Source organism: Podarcis bocagei (genome assembly GCF_964188305.1).
Source record: "Podarcis bocagei genome assembly, chromosome: 5".
NCBI lineage: Eukaryota > Metazoa > Chordata > Lepidosauria > Squamata > Lacertidae > Podarcis > Podarcis bocagei.
The window spans coordinates 52,521,729-52,548,533 of record NC_138129.1 but is presented as its reverse complement, the minus strand read 5'-3'; the positions used below and the strand labels follow the sequence as shown (position 1 = coordinate 52,548,533).

The window sequence follows — 26,805 nt, the reverse complement described above, 5'->3', positions numbered from 1 at the left end:
AGGTGTCAATTAAAGGAATGTTGAAAGAGAAACAATTAAAAGTTTTAGTATCAAGAAACAGTGCTGTAATTCACATGATGGATTTCAACATCACATCCTGTAGAGCTATTTGGAGTTACCTGGAAGTGGTGATGAGGTAACAAAACATTCAAACCAGTTTTCCTATAATAAAATCACTACTGTGGCACACCACATATAGGCGTGGAGAACAGAAATGTGTGTCCACTATAGGGGACGCATACAATTTACTGCATGTTAAGACATCTATGCAGAAAATGCTTCATGCGTGTGAACACCCTCTGAAGTGGCAGTTTAGAGAAAGAAAGGTGGGAAATGCAGAGGTGTATAGGATTTCCAATAAAACCCCTCTAGTCCTTGCCTCAGTAATGGACTGAGTAAGAGCCAATAAACTGATGCTCAATCCAGGTAAAACTGAGGCACTTTTAGTGGGTGGTTCCATAGAACGGATGGTTGGGAAATTACCTGCTCTTGTTGGGATTAGACTCCCTTTGAAGGAGCAGATACGTAGCTTGAGGGTACTCCTGGATCTTTTGCTATCGCTGGAGGCTCAGCTGGCCTTGGGTGTGTGGAGTGCATTCCATCAGCTTTGGCTGATGGCCCAGCTGTGCCCCCATCTGGACAGGGATAGCCCGCCTAACTTCTGTTGTCTATGTTCTGGTAACCTCTAGATTATATTACTGCAACATGTTACACATGGAGCTGCTTCTGAAGATGGTTCAGAAACTTTTAACTGGTGCAGAATCCAATGAGAAAGGGTAAGAGGGAAAGTGGGGTATATAAAGACCACTCCTCTTTTCTTATATCCTGCTTTTCCTCTTACCCTTTGGGTCACCTCACTTTCTGACCAGCTGTTTGGCTGCCAATCTGAGCCTTGAAAAACTCATATAACTGAAAGAGGAAGCTGAAAGGAGCAACACTCTTCCCACTTCCTCTTCCAACATTATGTGCTTTGCAAAACTCAGATTGACAGCTTGGATGCTGCTCTGAGATTTGAAGAGTAAATACAGATGAAAGAGGCAGTGCGATAGAATGTAACTCTAAGTTCTTCTTCAGCTCTATATACTTGATACCTCTAGTACAGTGTTTCCCAACTTTGGGCCTCCAGCTGTTTTTGAACTACAATTCCCATCATCCCTGACCACTGGTCTTGCTAGCTAGGGATGATGGGAGTTGTAGTCCAAAAACAGCTGGAGGCCCAAGGTTGGGAAACACTGCTCTAGTATATACCTCAAGGAGGGGAGTAAAGGGGGGAACACAGAGGTTTCAAAGGTACCAGTGGAAGTAATCAGTCATGAGCACCATGTTTGCAACTCCAGGATAATGGAAGGATCTTGGCCAATTTCACAATGCAATAAGAAGGGGTGGCCCGTGACTCAGAAACATGTGGGGCAGTGCTTTGAATGCAACTGTGAACTGAAGCAGATGGACTGCTTGTTTAAATAAAGTATTTACAAATTGGATTAAATATATTTCTGTGTTTTATGCAAGCTCTGGGGTTTAAACAATCGTCAACAAAACATTATCAACTAGGAAAGCTTCCTATAGTTTGTCTTTATGCCCAGAAGCCAATGCTGTGATCCTGAAACATCTACAAATGAAAACAAAACCCCAAAGTCAGCAATATTTCCATTTTGCAGACGGCAGCAAAGAAAATGTTACAAGGAGTTTTCTAAACATGAAATTTTCTAGGTTTATTTGAACTACCTTGTCTTGTTGCCAACAACATCTGTGTGTAAACTCCAGGAGCTAGTGATGGGCAGGCAAACTTAATGCATCAAAAATGTGTGTATGTATTTCAATTTTTTTCTTAATGCTATAATTAATATGACCTATTGCTTCTAGACCATCAAGGACTTGACTTCTGGGGGAGGGGGAACCAGATTGTTGGATTGGATTGCTTTCCCTTTAAGGGTGGCAGGGCTCACTTGCAGAGGTATTAGCTGTGCAGTCTTTTTACCATGGTACACTTTGCTTAAACCTATTTTGGGCACACTGGAGTTTGGAAATATATTCTACTTTGGGTAATAGGATATGGGTAATATTCTGGTCTATTTCATTTGTATTATTCTAGGATTATCAAGACTACTGAAATGTGCTACCACGCTGAATGCATTCAAAATAAAAGCATCCTGTTCCTTGTGTTTGGGTTCCAAAACAGAGGCTTTGTGGTTTTGTTCTACAGCTCCTTGTTTCTCAGCTATAAAGCTCATATCCACCACTATACAAACCACAGGCAGCTGGCTCCATAGCCACTAACCCCTGTAGGCTTTAGCAGCTGGTATTAAGGTATCCTCTCAGCTGCTGTGTTCTACTGGGGCAGCCACTATTATGTCTAATAGTCTGATTAGAGACAGATGCTTGGGGAAATGTCTAAAGCTGTTAATTCCTATTGGGGATACCTGCCCTTCTTTAGACTCAGAGGAGCAGACAGACAGGGCAGTTAACAAATGCCAGGCACTACTAAAAACACACATTTCTTAGAGCTCATTCAGCTCAGTTATGGGAAGAGAGCTAAGGGATATATTCTGAATGTTTGTATAGACCTTATCAAAAAGTATATTCCTCAGATCTGGGATAAGAGCAATCTTTTTAGGATAGGGGCTAGAGATGAGTTGATGGGAGGTGATTCAATACAGTGAGTACCCTGTATCAAAAGAGGCAGAAATTCAATCAGACAAGCAGCAGATTTTACAGTATCTTAGCAGTAGTAACAGGAATAGCCCTGCTGGATCAGGACAGTGGTCCAACTAGCTTCCTGCTTTTACAGTGGCCAGCCACATGCCCATGGGAAGCCCACAAGTGAGATCTGAATGCAACAGCACTCTCCCTTCCTATGGTTGCCAGAAACTGGTATTGAGAAGCATGACACTGCTTCGGGACCATCAAGGGCTTCACTTCTAGAAACATCTGGAATAAACTTCTGCCAGTTATTGTAGCTAGTAGCTACAGATAACCTTATCTTCCTTGAAGTTGTCGAATCCTCTGTTCAAGCCACCCAAGTTAGTGGCCATCAGTGTCTCTTGTGGAACAAATTCCATAGTGTGATGCACTGTGTGAAGAAGTATTTCCTTTCGTCTGTCCTGAATCTTCCAACATTCAGCTTCACTGGAGTCCATGAGCTCTACTGTTATGAGAAATGAGTAAAAACTTTTTTTATCTCCACTTTCTCCATGCCATGCATAATTTTATACACATATATCATATCACTTCTTACTTGCCTTTACTCCAGTGATCAGTAATTAGGGAGGGCTCATATTTTGTTCTTCTTGAGCGTTGAATGGAGGGCTAAATTACACCCTCCTTCCAATTTCTTTAACTTTACATTTGAATCAATTGAATCCTCATCATGTGGGATGTCACATGAAATGCTCAGCGAACAGGAAGAGCACAGCTAAGGACATTCTATATATGGAATGTGGTTTGTAAGGTAGATTTGGGAGGATATAATTGTTTCATCTATGAGAGAACAGGTGAAAGCAGGGCACATTATGAGCTGAATTTGCCTTTACCTCTTCCAGAATCTATTATTGTCTCCACCCGAATAACAGGGGGAGTGGCAGATTTTCAATTGCATAAGTGAACGCATTGAACTCAATGGGGCTTACTTCTGAGAAGACATGTAGAGGATTGTGCTGTTATATCACATTCCTTCTTGAGATTTGTGACTAAATTCATTCTTCTTTCTCAGCCAGACAATATCCATCCCCCTCTCTTTGCAGGGCACTGAGGTTGTTTCCACCATCAAAGTGGGAGTTTGCATTCTGAAGAGCAGCGAGTTTTCCTGTGCCTGTTATTACTTACATTTGCCAATACTGGTTGAACCGAGGAGAGCAACTTGGGGGATGTCAGGGTATCCTTGGCCTTCTGTTATCTGAATGCTTGAACCGAGTAATGACACCAGAGAGGGTGTTAAAAACACCAAGCTATCTCAAGAATGTGTGGAGGATGGTATCAACACTGCCAATTTCTCCACTCCTTTGCAGTCATGTGTTGGGTAGGCTCAGAAAAAAGATGCTTATCCATTCTTCATTATGGAACACCAAAGTGGAGGTCTAGTGAAGTACTGCTACTGAGATCTTTTCCAGCGCTTTTCTTACAATCATTGCACTGAGTCACTTCCCAGGCAATTGGCCTGTTCTTGTGACTTCATTTTTATATAATTAGTTGCAGGAAGTAATTATTTCCTTCAGCGAGCAATAAAGTCTCACAATGAAGTGCATTTGTCATCAAATAAGGAGTGTTGTATTATGAAAGCAGAAACTGGGCAAAGCAAACCCAATGGAAATTCCCTGGACACCCCTGCTCTCATTGAAGCATCAGCCCTTAAAATACAGAGTTTGCTCTATAGCTTGGTCACGGCCACCAGGAATCTCTGATTTGTGGGCAGTTGGTGAAGTCTAGTTTGGTTTGCGCCTGCTCTCCCCGACATAATCACCACTCTTCTCACCCAACTACAAACCTCAGATATGTTTTCAAATGGGCTTTATTATATACTATCATTAAAGGGTTATTTGACTTTTTTAAAAAAGCATTAAACACACTGGCTCAAAATGCCTGACATCCACAAGCCATGAAGGAACAGCCAACCCCTGATAGGTCCACCTAGAATATAGCTTGTATTCAAGCTCTTTCCTGAAGTATGGCACTTTTCTACCCATCATATTTTAGTAGAGTGCAAAGACATTAATGAAGAATGCATTCTGAAAAGCTTCCAAGCTGGGGGCATGTAATAAATGTTGCATGTTGTGCAAAGGACTAAAACCAGTTAACGGGCTGTATTTTTAATGTCCTTAAATGTATCCAAGTGCCAGGATTCAGTCCAGCCCAGACCTTGAACCCAGCATCTCCACAGAGAAAGGAAAGCATGATTCTCCAGCAGATCTCCAAGCCACCAGTGACCCTGAAGACCTAACAGCTCCTCTGTCTCTCTGTTCAGCCACCAACAATTAGACTGGGATAGCTGCAGGATTAGTTCAGCCTGCGGATTTAGCAGAGTGGACTTCACACATCTCCACTGGACATATAGTACCTGCCTTTTCCTACGGTTGCCATATTTCAAAAAGTGAAAACCCAGACACAAAGGTTGTTGAGTTTTTTTGGCCAAAGTTGTTGAGATTTTTATTTTTTTTTTTGCAAATTGCAAAAAACCCAAAAATGGTTCTGAGCTATTTTTAAAGGAAAATCAGCAAAAACTACACTGCCAACATGGGTTGCCATACATCCAAATTTTCCTGGACATTTTGCCGATTTCCGCCCAGACACTGATTCCAACTGCAGTATTCTGTTTATGTCTGGGAAATTCTGGACGTATGGCAACCCTACTTTTTCCAGTTTCTCACACAAAGGGGCAAAGAAAAAGGTCCAAAGAGAGCTCACATAAAGGTGTGCTCATGGGGTAGGGGTGGTGGTAGATCTCCTGGATATATTTTGTGATCATGTTGCTCACAGTGCAACAGTCTGGTGTCATACATTCCTTCTCACACATTTTATTTGAATTGCATTTCTTTTTCCTTGCATCTGCCCAAGGAATAAATGAGCTATCATTTAAGTTGCATGGATACGACTGGGTTATTAGCTACCTTCCTAGTAAAGGTTACCCACGCCCTGGTTGAACTCTCAGTTGTACTACTGAAAAATGTGCAAAAATATAATGTAACTGACCAATTAACCAAAAAATGGGTGGGGTGAGGGATCAGAGACAGGCAAAAAATAGAAGAAATAGTGCAAAGATGAGTTATTTGTGCACATTTTGTTCCTCTGTAGTTGAGTCTTTAGTCACTATGCTGCCTCAATTTCATATAAAGAACTGAAAGGTGGATGCATTACCCTTCCCCAGGTAATTATTTCTGTGGTCAAAATTACTTCCCATGCATCTCCTAGTCATTGCAAGGACAAACATGAATTTGGAACGCTGCAGGTGGGGGTGATATGCAGCAGAGAAGTGGTAGGTGGGGAAAGTGTTAAGTACTCTTGCTACTTCTCCACTCCAAATTTGTCCCTCCTGAAATGAATGATACCAGGACTCTGTTAGCCTGTTGATGCATGATGCCCCCAGGGCAGCAAAGAAATGAAGTTTCTTCAACCCAGTTTCGTTTAAAGAGCCGTAACTCAGGAGGTGTGTTGATTCATAGCTGTGCATCTCACAGATTCTGCAGGTTACATCACAATATAGTACTCCACGTCCTGCAAACAAAACTTTAGTCCTGTAAAACTGCTCATTGATCCCTAATTAGTTGCACATCAGTTGTATGAGAATGGCTGGTAGATCAGCAGGAAAGACAAATCATTTGGAAATAAGGGCTTCTGTAAGGGGATATTTTTGTGCTTTATACTTCAGGAACAAGTTTGTGAAAATTACACAGAACAATGAATGAGAATGGAGGCTTGCCTCAAAGTATCTAGGTGAATGCAGTTGGCCTTTGGTACAATTGGCAACAATTGAGAGAGGAAACGGAAAAGGGCAGATGTAGACCAAACAATGCTCCAATTCACCATGTGCCTCTTTGTGTGCCCCACCCAACCAGGAATGTAGTTATACAATCCCTGACTCCATTGCACAAGTGAAAGGTAGGTTTACCAGACTGACAAATGGGAAGTGTTTCTGCCCACATATAACTTTGGTTAGGCCCCAAAGTAGGCACTCTCAGTTAGCATCTCAAGACTCATCTGCTTACATTTGTTCATGAGAAGCACAAACAGAAGAAAAGGAAGAAGAATTCTGATGTGATAAATAATAAAGGCATCTAACTAAACAGGGCATTTTAGTCAGTAGCTGGTAAGCTTGCATGGTACTTGCAGATGGTTTTGAATATAGTGCTCTAAAATGTTTCTTGTTCCAGGCTGCAAGTTAGATGCTAAATGTTTGCCTTTACCTAAGCAGAAACCCTCCAAGCAAATCAAAAGACTGAAGTAAGGTCTGAAGACTGCACTGTAGAATGTAGTTCTGAGCACTCAAAAACACACGTTTTTAAAGAAACTGAATCACAAATACTCAGATCACCATGCTCATGGTACACAAATATTCTCTTTGAAACCTTCAGTGCATAGATGCTTTTCTCCACAGTGTTTACAAGTGGGTAACTGGCGTAAGTAAATACTTAGATATTTGGCTATCAGAGGAAACGCAAACGTTAAGAAGAAAGAGGAAGAAATGTCAAATACCTTTGTGTATAGCACATACTTCAAGTACATGATTTTCATAACCATCCACAATGCCTTCCAACTTCAAGAGCTCTCAATGGGTTTTGTATTTGTAGGCTGCAGAAATGAACTCATGCGTATTCTCAGTTGTAATACTCCATTCAACACTTTCTAAGGATTTGATGGGTCACCTGTTCTCAAAAAGGCACTCATTTTATGTCATTTCTGTGATGCTGACCTTAATATTAAGCACTTTTCCCTTTCACTTCTAGCCATCCACCTGATGGAGAGCACCACAGTGAAAAGAACAGTTTCAGCACTGCCAAAGATATCCTGTGCAAACCTGTATAGTCTTGTAGACTTATGCTTGTCTACTGTTGTGTGGGCAGGGCAACGCTGCCAGATTTTCTGCTTCTCCCACATATAAACTAAATTATGATTTATATATGGCAAACACTAAGACAAACTGGGAGTTCAGCAGGGAAATGTCTGCCTTATGTTTACATAAATACACTTTGTGAGTGTGTGTGTGTGTGTGTGTGTGTGTGTGTGTGTGTGTACCTACACAAGCTCCTACTTTTCAAAATGTGTTTAACCTGCATGGATTTGTATGATCTTTTGCTGTGCTAAACTGAAGAATTTACAGCAACTACCATTCTGCATGAAGCTGCTGGGACAACTTGTGTGTCTCCTTATTACACAGCCATGCACAGACAAGCCAAAAAGGCCATAAACCTAACTGCTAATCTTAGTTGGCATAACAAAACTAAAGCTGATTCCAGCAGCTTCAGCACAGTCTTCTCTATAGGACAGGAAGGGGTATTTTCTTATTTCTCCCCTTTTTACTTCTTGTTTTCCTCCCATTGACTACAATTTTGGTGTCATTGCAATAACACAGCCAGCAGGACATGCACATCTCTGAACTCTTTCTATGGAACTACTGAGAGGCCTCTGACAGTGCTGTGCCATCCCACTTCCCCATCCCACTTCCCCCTCCAACTGTAAATTGGTACTTAAGCGTGCCATTCTACAGGAAGTGCTGTTAAGTGTCAACTATTTCCCCATTAGCTCTAATAAAGTCTTCACATGCCTATAAGTCGGGGCACTGTTATGGCTTTCCCCAAAGAATCCTGTGAACTGTAGTTTGTTAAGAGTGCTGAGAGTAGTGAAGAAGCCCCTATCCCCCCCCCCCGAACTACAACATAAATAAATTCAAAAACAAACAAATCACTGAACTGAAATGACAGTAAAGCTGGAGAGGCAAAGAAACACAGCATGTTTAGTGATAATTCATCTTGGTGACTGAGAACTCTGAAAATAGGCAACAGCATGAGATAAACTCCTTCCTTGGTAATGAATAAATGCATGGGGAACTAGACATCCTGTGACTGAGCACTGTCACTACCTCACCTCCAGAGAGCACTAAAAAAATGAATAGAGCGTTAAAAAATGAGCATATCAATGGAAAGTTATGCTAATAGTATTTGCAAATACCAGCAGATTACAAGTGTGGGAAACAATGCCTAAACAACAACAAGAAGAAGTATATCTCCCTGAAGCTTGTGGGGAGAGAGGCAAGGTTTCAGATGCAGCATTGTCAAGTGGTCTAAAGCTAAAACTTCAAAGCCGAAAGTACTTTTCCAATTCCTTTCATATTTATAATGTGAGAACTTTTATTTGGGCAGGATGAAAGAGGTTCAGAAATACTACAGTTCTGTACATTGTCCCCCAGGAATGCTAGCTCCTGTCCCAGCAGCAGTTTGGCAATTGCTTTATAAAAGGATTAAAGGACCTTCCCAAACTCCTATGACACATATTTTAACTCCTCCCTGAACGTGCCTCTCAGTTTGTCCTGGAAAACTGCCTTGCAAGAACAAGGTCAAAGAAGGGGAGTGAAAGAGAATTTCTCCTCCACTCCCTGTGTGTACAACACCTTCTAGAGAGAATCAGTTTAATAGCATTGCCCCTCCCTTTGCTCCCCTTTTGCTTACCTTGTGACTGTGATTCATTTTAAATGTTTAAAGCACCCATTTCCTCTTTGATGCAAGGCAAAGAGGATTAATTTTAACCTATTTGGATCATTCATTGGTTTGGGGGGGGGGGCAAGACTGTATTGTTGTGCTGGCTCTTCCTGGATGGTGGCAGAGTTCATGTGTGACTAAATAAATCTGCTAATAAGGTAATACCCACAGTGGTAATGTGTTGCACAAGAAGAATTAGTTGCCACTTGAGCTATCCACTGTTCTCTGCATGCTTACACAATATTCAAAACCAGTAAAAAAAAGGGAAAGGAGAAAAAAGAGTTGCTGCCATCAATATATAGTGGTTTCTATGGTCTTAAAGAGACCGTAATGATTCCACAGGCAGGTATAAGCATATGGAGAAAAAAATCCAGATGAACTGTAGTAAGACATTTCCCCATTATTTCTAATGAAATAATCACTGAAGTAGGTACTGTACAGGAGATGGTCAGTTTCTTTTGTTCCTTCCTCCACTGGTGCCTCTGGAGCCCATATACAGTACTAAGATTTGCTAGGAGAGAACATTTCACTCCATAGTAAATTTTGTCTTTCTTTCCTAAAGACTGAAGATTGTTCAGATCTTATAGAAGACAACTGATGTGCATATGGAATAAAAACAGAAGCATTTCCCCTTGCCCAGATTCAGCTGCACCCTATTCGACCTCCAACGTCATCCCTGCACACTGTGCATCAGACACACCTCTGCAATGAGCAGGCTGTTGAGCGTGGCTGCACTTGCAGGCAGGTGCTCACTCAACACCAGACTTACACTACTAAAGACATCTTCCTGATGCCGCAGGCACTTGCTCCATAAGCTGTTCATTTTGGCAGCCTACTGGTGAAAGTAGGTATAGGGTTATTTTTTTAGAGCGGGGAAAACCTAGAGGCTACTTATTTCCAAGGAAACCTTTGCCCTCATTTGGCTCCTTTACCAACATGAACCAGATGTTCAAGGAGAGTTTCCTACAGATGAAATCATTTTATTGAGGTAAGGAAGTGTATTTGAATCCAACCAACTAAATAGCATTGCATGTATGAATCAGGGCTGCCCAGTTATTTGAAAAGTGTCTGAGCTAAGTTTGGCAATCTGCATTTTTAAGTATCTTTCTGCTGCCACCTTTTCCAATAGAAAAGATGAGACAATGCTGACACTTCCAAACTAGAAACATGGTTATCCCTAATGTTTGTTAACTTATTGCATTTATATTCATTTTTTTCTCTAAGTAGCTGTGGATGGTGGACATGGTTCTCCCTCTCAACATTTAAGCCCCACAGCAACTCTAAGAGGTAGGTTAGGCTGAGAGGCAGTAACTGTTTCATGATCACTCAGTGAGCATGGCTGAGTGGGGATTTGAACCCTAGACTCCCAGGGTTCCACTACCCCACACTGGATTCTCAACCTATGAAAAAATGTGTTCCATGCTTACAGTACAGCTTATGTCTCAAGCCGCTAAAAAAGGCCAGAATGAAACAGGTATGTGAGACCAAAAATAACCTGAAAAGGAATAGCAGCCTGACTGGAGTGTTCTTACCTCAAACACTCGTTAAAGTCCTCCATTGAATATGTTTATCGATGGGCTGAGCAGACTGTATTCTGCTGGGATATGAGGTGCTTCTAGATAGCCTAGTTTATCCCCCAAATAATTTTCCTATTTTGTTTGAATTTATTTGCCTTGAATATTGGATTAATTTATCAGCCTTGTTTTTATCAATAACAAGCAGCCTACAAAGATATGTTGTTCTTACACTGCCATTTTAAATTATTTATTTATTACATGCCTCAAACCCCACATTTCTGCTTCATTTTGTCAGTGTTCAAACTCAGGGTCATTTGAGATTAGAAAGGCATTCTGAAGCCCATTTTATTATTTCGAAAGGCAAATGGAAAGGATGCATTCCACAGAAACAGAGCTGTGCAAGAAATGTAAGCACAGCACTGATAGCTACAAGCAAAAAGTCAGGAAATACCAGGAGTTCTTCTCCGGAGTAACTCTTACCACTTTTTCCTTGTAAACAATGTACTTCAGCCACTTGAAATCCTGCCACTTGAACCCTGCCAGCACAAAGAGGGAATCCTTTTCATATTGCTCTGGTTTCTGGATGGCCCCTTCTGGGTATGTTATTCGCATTGTTGTCTTGCCACCAACATCCTTTTCAAAGCCTTTCACTGGAGCAGAGTTCAGCCTACAGAGAGTTCAGAGAAGAGCGGGCAGTTGCATTTACACCAGAGTTCAGTTTGAAATGGTAGCAAAAACACAGGATAGAAACTATAAAATTAAACAAAAGTCAGACATGAGCAAATATGCTGAGAGCTCGTAACTGCCAGTGAAACAGTTAAAACTGCTTGCATCCAACTTCTGGAGTTAATGTGTATAAAGAGATGATCAATTAGACCTGACTGAGCAACCAAGAATTTCAGAATTTAGTGTTTCCTGATTCTTCCACAGGCCAAAGTGAGAAGCTAAGCACTCAAATAAAGAGCCAGCCACTATTCTCAATACAAATATAAAGGAAGTTATTAGTGACCATTCTCATCCATCTACACTATCTTGATTTTTCCTAGAACAAATTGAACTGCTGGTAAGTAGTTATTCTCTACTAGGACTATGGCGTGGGCCGATATTTATCATCAAAGCTTATCACAAAGCATGAGTGCACAGAACTTTTCACCTACAGTTTAGTTTGTGGTATAATCGTGCTCATGAGGTAGTGCTAGCAAGACTGCCTTATAAACTGAAACTAGTTGTCCACAAACCAGAGCATCCCTAAGCACTTGAAGATGAAAATTTTAGGTATCCAACTCTGGAAAAGGAGCTCCTTGAATGCCCTTGGGTACTCGGCATATGAAGTGATGTCACCATTGCACCACAATTTCCATCCGACAGGAAACCAAGAAACTGGCAACTGGGTCTCTATCTCTTTATAGTTCAGGACTAGACAATATCAGAATGGCTGTTCTGAAAAGCAGTAGTCCCACATCCTCCTATGCCTCCCCGATAATGAAAAACATTTAACATCTTGCCAGTGTGCCCCAGGTTTCCCCACGACATTTCATTAGCTCTTTGCAACTCAGAATGAGATGATTTTATGTCACACCACGTATTATTAGTTGCTACTGTGGAAGCGGAAGAGAATGAAACAATAAGCTGCTGTTTTTAGCAGCAGCCCCACATCTGCCATACCTTCTAATTCCAGCCTTAGTCTTTTATGTGAGGCATATTGTGCCAAGGACACTGGAATCTGACAGGGCCAGAGGTGCTGCAAACCTCTACTGCATATAGTAGGAAAATAATTATAGAACACCTCTTCCTCTCCCCTGTGCGGACAACTCACCTGATAACAATGTCGTAGTCATCGATTTTCAAACCCAGTGACTTGTTTGCTAGAATGCCACCATTTCCCACAATAACACATCTCCGGCAACTGAGACTGGGAAGGAAGCAGAGATAAGGGCAGTTGGGTAAACAGTGAAATCCACAAGCACAGAGCTCCTCCTGGTCAAGATCCAATTCAGGCACTGTAAGTATAATCAGGAGGCTGTACTCTATTAACTTGCAGTAACAAACTCTGACAATTTATAATACAGGGAGCATAGCAACACAGGTAGCAAAAGGAGGAAATGTTCTCACCATATCTACTTAGGCTTATTGGCTCAAGATGAAATCACTGCATTTAAATAGCTAACAAAATGTTTCTTTTCATAATGAAACAACTGCAAGGGAAGAGTTAAACAGTGAAACTAAGTGCAGATTTTGTTTGCACAGAAGAATAGTAACTGCTTAATTAAATACCATTTATCTATGCACAGGAAAATATGCAGAGAAAGGTCCCAAATAAACAATCCTTAAGAGGAAAATGACAGTTGTAGATTGTTGGTTAAAATCATGTTAGAATTCCTAGTGCGATTCTCTTCCCTTTATTTTACTATTCACTTTGACATTAGACCTGGATCTGTGTTTAATCCAATTTCCTCTTGTCCGCTGCTCAATGGACTGGATGGTACACTTTGCTTCACTCCCTGTTACATACAATGGGCCAGTCACTTTCCCTTCACTTAGCCTACCTCACTAGGATGTTGTGAGGATATAGTGGAAGGGGGGGTTGTATGCCACTTTGAGATCACTGGAGGAAAATTGGGACATAAATGAAATAAATAATATAAAAGCATTATTGTCCCATGCTGTCCTCCTTTTATACAAGATAAAATTCCCAATCCAGATCCTTCAACATTTCCTCATCAGTGCTTCCTGTAGTTCAGGAGAAGTCAAAGAGACTACATTCAAAGGCTCCTTTTTACATCCTCTTTCAAGGACATAATAAGAGCATTGTAATTTTAAGAATTGTCTTATTTTTCCGTGTATAACACGTCCCCATGTATAAGACTATGGGGGGGGGAGAAAATGGGGGGAGATGGCCCAGAGGTGTTGAGCTTTTTTTGGGGGGTGGGAGGAATGCCGAGAATAAATCAAACGACTGAAAAATGCTGACAATCACAGTTGCAGCCAATCCATGGCAGCCCTTGCCGCAGCACAACTCACCCACCCAATCGCCGCACACAAGCTCCTGCTTGTGGCTGCGCACATCCCTCCTCTGCACTACTCATGTATAAGACGACCCCTGATTTTTTTACATTGCTTTCAAGTAAAAAACCCTCGTCTTGTACACAGAAAAGTACAGTAATTGCCAACAGGAATTGGAGGCTGAAGGATGAGTAAAAACTGTCTATGTACTACACAAGCCACTTCCTTAATTTCACTCCTTCTCCTTCTTCCTCCCACTTATTGCTCTGTAAAGTCCTACATACATTAAAAATATTGTGTATTGTTGAGTACAACTTTGGAAACTAGGTCCCAAATACCATATGATTTGTGGTTACATTTAGTGGCCCCAACAATGTGAAACAGGAGAGTAGGAATGCTCTGGGATACCATAAATACAAAGATGTGTAGAAAAACACTGAAAACTGCCTCAAAGGAGTACCACAACTGAAGCAGAAAGTACAGCACAATAGTAGGCTGTCTGTAAACCAGACCACATTTCCATAAAGTTGTCACATCAGAAGTAAGACAGACACTTGGAAATGCTCCTAGACAAGATGAGATACTGATTGAATTTTTTGTTCAAGAACAAGAGTAACACTTCTTGCTTCAACTGAAAACTACAATACTATCACCTCACTTCTGTAATATTTCAAGTATATACAGTGATCTGCAATCTTGATTTAACTCATTCTCATATCCAGTCTGTATAAAAATGGACTATTATTCTTCTATTTTACTATTTTAAGGTAACTCAATGGAAAGGAGAATGAAAATGACTTGTCTAAAAGCTTGGAAAAGTATTTATTTAAAATTGTCTGATTTTAGGATGGGTTAACTCTACTCTGCTCTGTAGAACTCCATATTTAACCTTTAATCTCTGTGTAGCCTTAATTCCTTGCATACTTCCTCAAGTCTCTCTTATCTCTTTCCCTTCCATCAGTTTAATCTCTACCAAGGATTGTGGCTTCTTTCTTCCAAACAAATCACAAGCGGTAAGCCAAGAACAAACCTTGGTTACCACTTGTGGTTTTCCTGGGTGTGAGCAACACAACATGCCAGATTCTGGTTTGGTTCATCCATGGAACTGCAGCAGTAGAAATGGGACATGCAGCCTGTTCACACTAAACCACTGTTTGTTTTAAACTATGGGTTATGACAGGTGACCCAGAACAGAATTATCTCATTTTTTTCTTGCCAGTTCAGAATGTAAAATATGTTTAGTGAGGTACAAAGCTCAGTAGAAGAAATTGAGGCAAAGGAAAACAGCAAGAATTTTGTGCTAAGCTAGTATTAGACAACAACAATAGGTGTGAGGTTCCACCATGTGCCAATATATTAGTGAAGAATGTTCTATATTAAAAGCAAAACATTGGAGGAGGGGGAACAAATGAACATGTCCGCCACTACATCCAAGTTTGCTGCTCCCATGAATATGTGCATTAACAGCTCATGCCTCCAAAAGCCAGGTAAAAATTTCCATAATCAGTCTTGCTATCAGCTCCACTGCCCCACAGCTATAAACATAGGGTTTAGAAGAGGAGCTGTTAGTGAGAACAAGCTGAACCTTATATTTGTCTGAATAAACACTGTGCAATTCTGCTGCCTTACAATGATACCTTGGGGGAGGTTGTGACAAGTTAATGCATTTGTTGAAAGATTGTCAGTTATTTATTTTGAAATGTAGGGAATCAAGCAGATTGCGGTAACACTAGAGAATAAAATTTCTGAAGCTGTCAAAAACACTATTTTATAGACCCCATGGATTGGAACAGGAGCATCACTCCCAGCTCCTCATTTTATTCCAAAGCCAAGAGCCCATAGGGAGGCTGTTTATTAATGGCCAGCAACTCCCAGGGGCTCCTTCAGTCTCCCAAAAGAATCTACTCACCTATCAAGGGCTGGAGTAAGACGATAATCTTTGGTTGCTGACAAGATGGCTTTGATCAGATTATCTGTTAAGAAAAAATACATTAGAAGGGTTAGCTTGCTTCATCCCCCCCCCCCCAATAGTATTGATGTACAAAGACTTCAGGGACCAAGATGATTAATGAATGAATTTGCACTGGTATATTTAAGTTACAGCATAACAATTAGAAATTAGACAAAGGGCAACAAACATTACATAAATACATTCTTTAGGTTGTATGTTATAGCACATTATTTTGATTCAGGAATGTCCTAGAGCTAAAAATTCAGATTGACTCTGAAAAATAAAATTATATTTCTGAGCTTCAATAAACACAGGCACCTTTGAGAATCTATTTCTCCATTGTTTCTTTGTTACATATAGTGTCTTCCCTCTTTGCTTCTCTTTCTGATGTGTACCAAGTGGATATCCTGAACAATAAACCACATTGCTTTCACTAAAGACCTGCAGCACTTTCTACATATAAGGAGGGAGCTACTTGCATTACTCATATGTGCAACAGGTCTATTCAGTGCAATCAAGGGCGGCAAACCATTTTGGCAAGTATGCCATAAGTCAACTCCACAACATTAGATGCCACCCTATGTAGTGCAGTTACAGGCAGCCCCTGGTAGATTAATGTGGTTTCTATCTACTGAGCCAGGGAGCAAACAGCAATGTGGCAATCTAGAGACAGGCAGATTTGTAGACACCCACCTCTATACCATAACCAGAGCATTGGGCTCCAACTCTTGTACAGATGTACTACAAACTCAAGTTTAGATTGGCTATTCAAGATGTACACATGACTTTTCAGCACTGAATCTGTTTGCATGTCAAGACCCCGAGGTCACCCCCCCCCAATGATGAATAAGACACAAGGACACAGATATTAGGTTAATGGTTATTGGGCAAATTTTGGCCACAACTTTATTGGTTACAGAATGTGACTGGTATTGGCTTAGGCATTGGAATTGACCCGACTATACAGTGGTGCCTCGCAAAACGAAAAGAATCTGTTCTGTGATTCTCTTCGTCTAGCGGTTTTTTCGTCTTGCGAAGCAAGCCCATTGAAGGATTAGCGGATTAGCGCTATTAGCGCTATTAGCGGCTTATCTGCTGATCGGATCAGCTGATAAGCGGCTTAGCGGCTTAGAAAAAGGGGGGGAAAGGAAAAAAAAAACCAGCAGGAACTCGCAAGACATTGTCGTCTTGTGAAGCAAGCCCATAGGAAATTCGTTTTGCGAAGCACCTCCAAAACGGAAAACTCTTTCGTCTAGCGAGTTTTCCGTCTTGCGAGGCATTCGTCTTGCGGGGCACCACTGTATCTGACTCCTGCCTGCCATGCAGGGAGTCTTGTAAGGGTCAACCACCAATAGGGGGAGTCCCATTGATGAAAATCAACTCGAGCTCCCCCTGGGTTCCCGATGGGGTCATGGCATGGCCTTAGCCCCTCCCTGGGCTTCGGACAAGATCCACACCCCCAGATTCCTTTAATGGAATACCCTTAATATTGGAGGGGCAGGTGATGGCCACACCTCACCTCCCCCAACACAAGTTCAACCAATGCCTAACTGCCAAACCTTACAAAGTTGTGACGACTGCTACAATGTTTAGTTTAGATTGGCTATTAAAGATGTACACATGACTTTTCAGCACCGAACCTGCTTTTGGAACATGATACTATAGTAAACAATAAAGAGCTCATTTTAATCAAGAACCAGAAGTGATGCATGACATAGCACTAAATCAGGAGTATCGTGTACTGGATCCTGCTCTCACTGGAGGTATTTTTTTTTCTTTTGTGCATTCTCAAAATAATGCTACCTCCTTAATTTTAAAAAGTAGGTTTGGACACTATTGTAAAATTTTTATAAATAAAAATAAATTGTTTCAACTCAAAATTGGTGCTTTCCATAACAAGTGAATATATCTGAATGGGTGATTCTCTTCTTAATTTTCTTTCACTTCACATTTAGGTAGCAGGTAGGTCTACAAAGCATTAGTAGTTGTAGTATTTTAGATGTATATTCCACTCTTCCTCCCAAAGGAGTCCAGGGCAGTGATCACATAAGCAATAAAACAATTAAAGCATCTAAAAACAATTCCAATACAGATGCAGTCTGGGAAAGATCTTTACTCAAAAGACTTGTTTGGAAAGAAAGGTCTTCAGTATGTGCCAAAAAGACAATGGTGACGGTGCCTGTCTTCAGTATGTGACATATATTTAACAAGAAGGAGTTCCAAAAGGTATGTGCCACAATACTAAAGACTGGATTTCTATATTGTGCCAAAAAGGTGGAATCTGCAGACTGCCTTGGTTGTGTGTGGGCAGAAAATTGGCATATAAACGTCGTTAAAAAAATACTGTATGTTTTGGTTACTTATAATTCAGAACTGGGACAACTGCAAATAGCTACTGCGAAAATTATGACTATAAGGAGGCAAGACTATCAGGTACTGAGCTTTTCAACAAGTTAAAAGGTGCAGAAGAGTTAGGAGTTTGGCTTTGCAAACCACATTTAAACAAGGGAAAGACTTACACTATGAAAGCAGAATTATGCAAGTTAATGGAAAAGGCAGATAATATATAATATGCAAAGATTACAAGATCTATCTATCATTAGACAGTAAAGTAAAGAATTGTGGCTGCTTGAAGGGCTGTGAAGAGTGTATATCCTGAGTGGAGGCAGCTTTTATCAAGCAGCATGGTAAATGGGAGAGGGGAGGAAGAAGAGAAAAAATCTGACTTGGCATAAGGCTATTTCCTCCTAATGTTGCAAACCTTTTACAACTCCCCACCTTAGCTGGAGCTCCCTACTAAAATGGTAGAGGCCAGACTTTTCATTTAAAGATGAATAATGGATGGGAAAGAAGACAATGAGAGTATAAGCCTATGCATTTCACTCAGAATAAAGTTCCATTGAGGCGTGCTCTTCCTTAAGTAGGTTTTTTTTTTCTTTTGAAAATGGAGGGGGAGAAGGGAAAGTGTTCTGAGCACTATTTTCAGTTGAACATCCTGTGAAGCAGTAACTTATGTAAACTGTGTATCCCAATGTATGACTCATTGTAGGAGACAGCATATAATTTCAACTAGCCCTGCTCCACTTTTTATGACTGGTTCAGGCTAGTAAATCTCAAGGCTCTAGCGCAGAAGAAGCCGCCAAAAATTGGTGTACCTCTTGTATTAGTGGAATAAAATTCAGGGGTGGGGGGGGGAACTCTCCTAAGGAAATTATAGTGGCTTTCAATAGCTATCTAATGGATTTGTACATTTTTGTTTTATGTTTTCATATATGCCAACTTCTATAAGTTAATGTATTGCAATGGAGGATAGCACCATAGCAAAATAAACTGTTATGAAATGCTGACATGCACATAAGAATACTGATTCCTTAGTGCTCAGGGAGCTGACTGAACAGATAATAACACAGTTAATATTTTTTTACAAACCAGGTTGGCCCCAGCTTATTTAGTATGAGTTATTCCCAAGTAACAAGGTCTTTTTCCAGCTTTCTAACTATGCAGGTTTGTAATAGATCTAGATCTCAAAATGATCCTAGTAAAATTCTTGGTGCATCCTGTTGCACTCATCTAAAGCCAACCTACCCCGAACAAAGCAGAGATTCTGCCAGAGGTCCAAACCATACAAATTCCCCTCCAAAGAATACTCAGCTTCCTGTCTACAATGTGCTGTTCTCACTCGTCTTCTACATTAAGGCTAAATAAACAGCCACTGGGCTTAATGACTCAGCATCCACTTCAGGGATCAACAAGCACGGATGGGATGCAGTGTTCCAAGCAAGTTTGGTCAGTTTGCCACATGAGTCAGCTCCATCTAAGTTTATATAGTGTCTTTCATTTAAAAAAATGTTCCAAAACAGTAAGCAATGAGAAAAAGTGAATTTTAGTATTTTATCTCCCATTGGTCTCTATTTGAAAAATTCACCTGAGCAGAACTTCTCTGGCAATGATCATCTGACACCTGCACACATGCCATTAATTTGACTTTACATGGGAGGCTCCTAGAACAGGTTTGTGAGACACAAGTCAAGGTGTAACAATGTTGTCAGGTGCTAGGAAAGCTGGTAATATTTGTGCTAGGAAAATCTAGACCACAAGGTTAGCACTGCTGCTTTTATATGCTACAAATTTAGCCAAGAGACATTTTGTTGGAATGCTGGAGATGTAAGAAAGCAGCAAGAAACTATGGGATTCTTACAGCCTAAGAAATGCAAGAGTATGTTGCAGCAAGTAAAGAGAGGATGGGTGAAGATACGGAATGCAGACACAGATCTCTCAACCCTGTAACAATTCTTTTTCTGATATATAACTAAGGCTGCATAACCACCATACATTTCAAGTGCATTTAAAACACACATACCCTTCAAGAATCCTGGGAACTATAGCTTGCTAAGGGTGCTGGGAATTGTAGCTCTGTAAGGGAGAAACTACAGTTCCCAGGATTCTTGGGGGCGGGAGAAATGCATGGTGTGTATGATATCTAAATCTGCACTACAAATAGCAGATCTTTTGGCAGAACAATCTCAACTGTTCCTGGGAATTTGCACTGTGAGCTGTCCCAGGTCCTGACCTACCTGACCTTGCTTGACCCTGCCTTAGCAACTTAAAACCAAGGTACCTGCTGCAGGATTCTGGTATAGATCAGCCTTCTCTAGGTCATGTTCAGCACTTTGTGACTCACAACTCTGCAAAAGGAGCACACAGCTGATGAGTACAACTGAAGTCAGAGTTCATATTGTGAGAAAACAAAGCAGTCATGGCACAAAGATATCCAGTGCCACATAGCTGCTCTTCAAATGAATGCAATCAGATGTAGGATGCTTTGCTCTGGAGTAATATATGCAGTTTTCATAACCAGATACATGATACCAATGCAGGGCACACCCAGTTTATGATGTACCTGCTCTGAGGGTTTTAACTTCTTAAATTCCTAGATTAGCATAATAGCAATAAATCAGGACCACAGAAAACTATGTAGATGAGCTGTAACACATGTGGAAAGACATCAAAATTGGATGTTGAGCAACATCCAGCTGTACATGGAACATACTTTTGCTTTTCTGATTCCTTAGGGGGTATTATTCTTGATCCTCAAGCTTCTAGGATTTTTGCCAGGGGCATGCAAGCTATTTCCAGAGTCTTGGGTATTAGGAAAAACTTCAAAGGGGTTTCAATGGAAGCTTTGGTGGAAAAAAAGGCCAATGAAGATATGTGGGTTCCAGCTAAGGCCTCATCTCATCCGAAATGCATACTTTTAGGTTCATCATAACTAAGAAAAGGGTAACTCTCAGATAAGGGTGCTGCATCTATTTTTCCTCCTCTCTTTGAGTAATTTTAGAAGGCTCTCTGTTCTCTTGGGAAGTGCCAATCAATATTCATGGGATTCCTATCCCACAGAGTACAAGGCCAACCAAAGTGGAACAAAACACTTTGGCTACATCACACTATGACATAAAAAACCAGGATCAAATCTTCACTTGGCCATGAAGCTCATTGGGTGACTACATGCAAGGCAAGCCTTCCTAATCAAATCTACTTCACAGGGTTCTTGTGAGGATAAAGTGGGGGGGGGACATGAACCACCAGCTTCTTGGAGGAAAGATGTAATATATTATTACTATTATTATTATTTAAACTTATTAGTCACTTGTTACTCAAGAGCTTCCTAGTGACTTATGTCACAGAAAAATATATGCAAGTACATTATACCTAGAAAAAAGGAGGGGGGAATCATAGAATATGTTAGTATTCCATAAAACATATTAGGAAAACAAAATCAACACACCTTAGCAGTAATAAACAACATTAGCAATAAGCAAACAATAAACAAAGCAACACTCACAAGCACCACCCCTTCCTTAGCCCCCAACCATTCAATATGGTTAAACTGTTTGTTTGTTTGTTTGCCCCCGCCTACCCACCACAGAGATTTAGGCAAGTGGGAAACAAGTGAAGGGGATTTTCGGTGTTGGTGCTCCAATTGTTATTCTTTACCTATTTGCCACTTGCCTAAATTTCTGAAGGTGGAAGGCACCTATAGAAGGGTCTCTCATGTAAATCTTATGCATGGGCAGGTTAACTGGAAAGGATACAGTGTTTTATTTATGCTCTTTGACAATTGTTTTCATTAGAAGATGGAGGAAGTTGCACCCTAAAACCTCTGTAGATAGCAAGAGATCCATTCATGAAAGAAACAGACTGCTGAACCTCATCGTGTTAATGTAGAATAGTTACCATAACACAGCAGACTGAAAAAAGGTTCTCAATGAACACAGGAGGTTGATGAGGGAGTGAAAATGGGAAAGAACTCCTGCTCTCTGAACTTCAGCTCCTCCAGACACAGATCTGGGCAAGAAGCCAAGAAGGAGGTGTAAAGACAGATAGTTTGGTTCAGTGCAAATTTGAATTTTGATGTCAGCATGCATCTGTATTTTATCAACAGAGATAAAGTATTATTTATATCAGCATGCCAGATGTGAAAAGAGACTGCTATGCAGCTAAAAGAATGTTTAGGGAAGGGAATGGCATAGATTGTGTTTGGTAGTGCTCAGATGTGCTTGTTCCAGTATGCCCTGGAGGTCAATACTTCCAACTGTGCATGCATAGCTTTCTACCCTGCAGAGCTCATAAAAGCAAACACTTTGACGTAACACTTGCCTCCACAGGAATGTAGGCATATATGTGAAAAATGTGAAGTTAAAATTGGTCATCCACACAGATTTTTCTAGGACAATCCCATGATCAGGAGCCAGCAAGAGCTGTTCCAGAAAATTCACATAGGTGAAGAATTCTGACATGACATTTTCATAATGTGTGCCTTCTCAGACATTATTTTACATAGTTTTATGGCAAATAAGTTTTTGCTGATTAAGCAGCATATCAACTTTGTTATATAAATAAATAAGGTTTTTTCTATTGCTTGTTTTTGCATTTGAGTAAATAACTTAAGAATTTATGGCAGGTGTGACATTTGTAACAAATTGCTATGTTGAAACCAACCATGCTTATTAATAATTATAAAATATACTGTAGTCTAGTGGTATGAAACCTGGTCGAATCTCAACACTAAAGTTTTGGTTAGCTTGCTTCTTGGTGAAGCCAACCCAGAAAAGGCATAGAAGAAGAACTCTAGGAATCAGTTTGACAAACAACTCACTGACTAAAACAGTCTGGTACAACAGCTTGAAACTTTAAAATGTTACTGTGCAGACTACGTACATCACAGCCAGGGTGATCCCAAGTTCACAGAACAAAGCAAGTTAATCCCCCTTGCCATTTCAAATCAAACAGCTGACAAGCAGACTGAAGCTCCTGAACATTTGCACCAAGCACTTCTCATGGTATGCCATACACTTCCTTGACAAAGGTAGGGTCTTTATGAAGGATTAGCTGCCCTCTGATGCTAAACTGGCACATCCTCTTCTCAAGCATCGCCCAATTTCTCCAGTTGCTGTAGTTCTGGCAAGCACCAGCAACTTCTTCTTGCAGTCTCCTTTCAACTGGCACCAGACTAGCCCTGACTGAAGACCTTAATGAGGTGCTGATCCCATCATCAGGTCACTATTATTCATCCCCAATGCATCCCCTGGGATAAGCAGAAAAAGCTGATGTAAGAATCCCAGTGACGTGTGATGCGAGAAGGTTGCCATTTACCTCTCTCACGCTCCTAGCCTGTCAGCACAGCCATTAGGCTCACCAGTTTACAGAGAGTAATAATTCTTCCCTCCCACATATACAAACTGCCTTGGACTGAATCCTGGCACAAAGTTCTGTCCCATGAGGGCATTAAACAATCCATTCAGTTGTTTTGCTCCCATTGCTTCAGCTCCCAGCCATTTAAGTAATGGCAGTTTCTGTTTTTAACTGAAGAAAATCCAACATAAAACCCTGGATTTACATAACACTGTAGTGGTGACACAAGCTGGCAGCAACCTGGAAATGCAAAGCAAAGACTGCCAAATATATTCAGTCATCCTGTGCTGAGGTTCTCCATTTTGATTCTACTTGGCAAAAGACTTGATCAGCTGCTTCCGAGACCTAAAACCACCTAGTACAAAGACCTGTATTCCTCTCTGTATCTGCACACCTTGAAAGCCAGCAGAATGGTGCAAATCTCTTGTAGTGAATGAAGAGTTTCTATTTCTGGACAATTTGCACAGCTGTATTTAATCATCCGCTTTGCTAAGAGGGAAGCATAAGAGAAGAACAATGTATACAGCTTATTACATCTACACTGACTGGGTCTGGTACAATGATAGGGAAAGGGTGAACAAATTCCTCCTTATACTAGGTACAAGGACTATAAGAATAGCAAGCTCATGCTTCCAAGACCCTCTCCTTATTAGGGAAACTAATGTCATTATATGAATAATAATATATATTGCCTCATATAGAGCAGATTTATTTACACTCAGTCCCGCTCCTACTGCAGTGTGAAAACAGATGCTACAGTGAGACTGTTACCAGTTCCCCATGCACAGTGTTAATTAAATCATATCTAACAATACACAAGACCTCATGAAGCGCAATTCTAGGATCACTTTATGGTATACCCAGTATCATGAACTGAAGTCTTACAATATGGGCCAAATAATCCCAATATTCACAAATAATGCAGGCAAGTAATGTAATTTCTGAGATGCAGAATTAATTTCAAGTTTGCCATGGTCTGCATCCTACTTATTGATCTTTCCAAAGTGGCTACAAAAGGATCAAAGTACAAAGCTATGCCACTTTAGGTAATTAATTCACACGGTCAGAGTCAATAGGTATGGGTAATCACAGAGTCAGGATCAACTTTCTTTAACTGGTAATCAGTTCTATTTTTAAAAGGATAATTAATTTTCCAATTAATTCTTAGGGTAATCAGCTGTACAATTAATTCTTAAAGTATAGCAGCAGAGCTTGTGGAGGGCTGTTAAATGTCTTGATATGCTTGAAGGAGGAAGTAGGAAGGAATTTTTGAGGTGGGAAAGCTCAGTTTGCAAAGAAGCAAGCCAACCGGTAATCAGGCAGAACTAAAAATAGTGTTGATAGGAACTCAGAATAACAGTACAACATCCACACGTTCTTCTAACCAGACAGTGAATTTCAAATGAGGCCAGAAATGCACAGTGAAAATAGGTGAACGCTCAAGTGAGGCAGAAAAATGAACTGCTCCTCAAGGAAGGGGAGGGCCTGGCATCTAGTCAAAGCTCTGCCTCTCAGTCGAGTAGAGGGTAACAATATCCACCTGGTGGTGTCCTAGTCCCCACTCAAGAATGTAGAATTCAACATCACACAATTACAAACGTTCTGTCTACACAAGCATTTCAACTTACCACGTGATTATTTCAGAGCCAGTTTCAGGGGCCACAGGGTCATGTGGAGGGAAATAGGGGGAGCCCTGTTGCTCAAGTGGAAGTCCTTCCATAGGGTTACTGCTGATGGGGCTCGTTAGCAGTTGAAGTCCACAAGTGGCAGATACCATAGACACACAGAGTATGTTTAACTACAGGCACCTTCTATTTTTGTACTTCAGCAGGGCATTCGAGCTATGGTAAATGAACTCCTATCCTACCTTGTCCTTTAATTCCAAAAGGAGGTACAAAGTCCCGGATTCGTGCCCACTTTCTGAAGGAATCATCCAAAAACATTGGTGCTGGCTTTGAGAACCTGAAAAATATAATGAAGCAGAAGCTTTTTTAAAAAGTGGGGAGGAACTCAATGAAGAGAAAAGGTTTTATTACCTAAGTGCAAATTGTAAAACTATGTGACTCAGCAGCCAGCAATGATAGGGGGCAAATCAAACAGAGAAAAAGGAGTCAGGGAACCTGTGGCTCTTTTAATCTTAGGAATGCCCCTGAAAAGGATGCAAAAAGCTTTCCAGCATAAGCTATTCCAAATATGCAATTCAGAGTTCATGATGATAGCATCCACATACCCAAGCAGAAGCTACACAAAGAAAACCAATAGAGTCGTACCTTGGAAGTTGAACGGAATCCATTCCAGAAGTCCGTTCGACTTCCAAAACGTTTGGAAACCAAGGTGCAGCTTCCAATTGGCTGCAGGAAGCCACGTTGGACATTCAGGTTCCAAAGAAAGTTTGCTAACCAGAACACTCACTTCTGGGCTTGTGGCATTCGGGAGCCAAAACATTTGACTCGCAAGGCGTTCGGGATCCAAGATACGACTGTAATCATACAGTTCAGAACATACAGTATTCCTATACACTATACCACCAGTTCTAGCAAAGCACTGCATAACAATCTTTCAAGCCTAATTTGGATACAAAAACTGAATATACAACATGCCATTCAGTTGACTTGAAAACTAAATCAAAAGAAAATTACTGCTTCTAAATCTAATACTCAGAACTGGTGTGGCGCAGAGGCTAAAACAGTTGAGCCACAAATCCTCCATTCAAATGTCACTTCTGTCATGAACTTACTACGTAGTCTTCAGCAAGTCACCCTTCTCAGCCTCCTAAGTGCATCATGTGGATAATATTAAACTTTACAGAGTTGTTGTAAGGATTACAACAAGATAATGCATGAGTAGTAGTATACTAATCTCATTCAAAACAGAAGAGGCTGGTAGGAGACATCACACAGTGTGGCTGGAAAATAAAAGGACTGGGGGAATTACCAAGTCCTGAAAACCATTAACAGTAGGCACTTGCCTTATCTCAGTGGAAGGGTTGTTCTATAGACTGGGCACCACAACACCATTTCTTAGGAGATGGACCTCTGCAGGCTGAGGAACAACCAGGAGGGCATTGTTGGAATATTTTAGTGATCAGGCAGGATTATATGAGAGAAGGCATTCCCTCAGATAACCCTGCCCCATGCTGTTTAGGGCTTTATAGCTAAAACCTTAAAACTGGCCCAGGTGCATACTTTTATAAGTAGTGTTACATGCTCATAGTAAACTGTCTCAATTAACAATTAGCCACACTGCCAGCCATAAAGGCAACCCCAAACAGAGCACATTAAAGTAGTCCAAGCTTGTGGTTACCAATGCATGGTCACTGGGGCCAACTTATTTTGCCCCAGAAGTGGCAGCTGCTGTGTGTGTGTGTGTGTGTGTGTGTGTGTATCTGTATGTGTGTGTCTGTTTCAGAGGGAGGAGAAAGATAATGGGCTATGCTGCAGCAGTGAATTTTTGCAAAGAA

General features: G+C 40.8%; 1 protein-coding gene across 9 annotated transcripts in view; it reads right to left on the bottom strand.

The window, feature by feature from the left end:
* ST3GAL3 (ST3 beta-galactoside alpha-2,3-sialyltransferase 3) overlaps positions 1–26,805 on the bottom strand; it is a 183,425-nt gene that overhangs the window by 48,721 nt on the left and 107,899 nt on the right. For all 9 annotated transcript variants that reach the window (XR_014008460.1, XM_081195244.1, XM_081195245.1 and 6 more), the window contains 4 exons: positions 25,213–25,307; positions 15,612–15,675; positions 12,516–12,611; positions 11,180–11,366 (listed from right to left, as the gene is read on the bottom strand). Coding sequence is in view for 8 of the 9 variants with exons in the window: in XM_081195244.1 (XP_081051370.1) it covers positions 11,180–11,366; positions 12,516–12,611; positions 15,612–15,675; positions 25,213–25,307 (442 nt within the window). In the remaining variant the exon portion in view is untranslated. The remainder of the gene's footprint in view (positions 1–11,179; positions 11,367–12,515; positions 12,612–15,611; positions 15,676–25,212; positions 25,308–26,805) is intronic.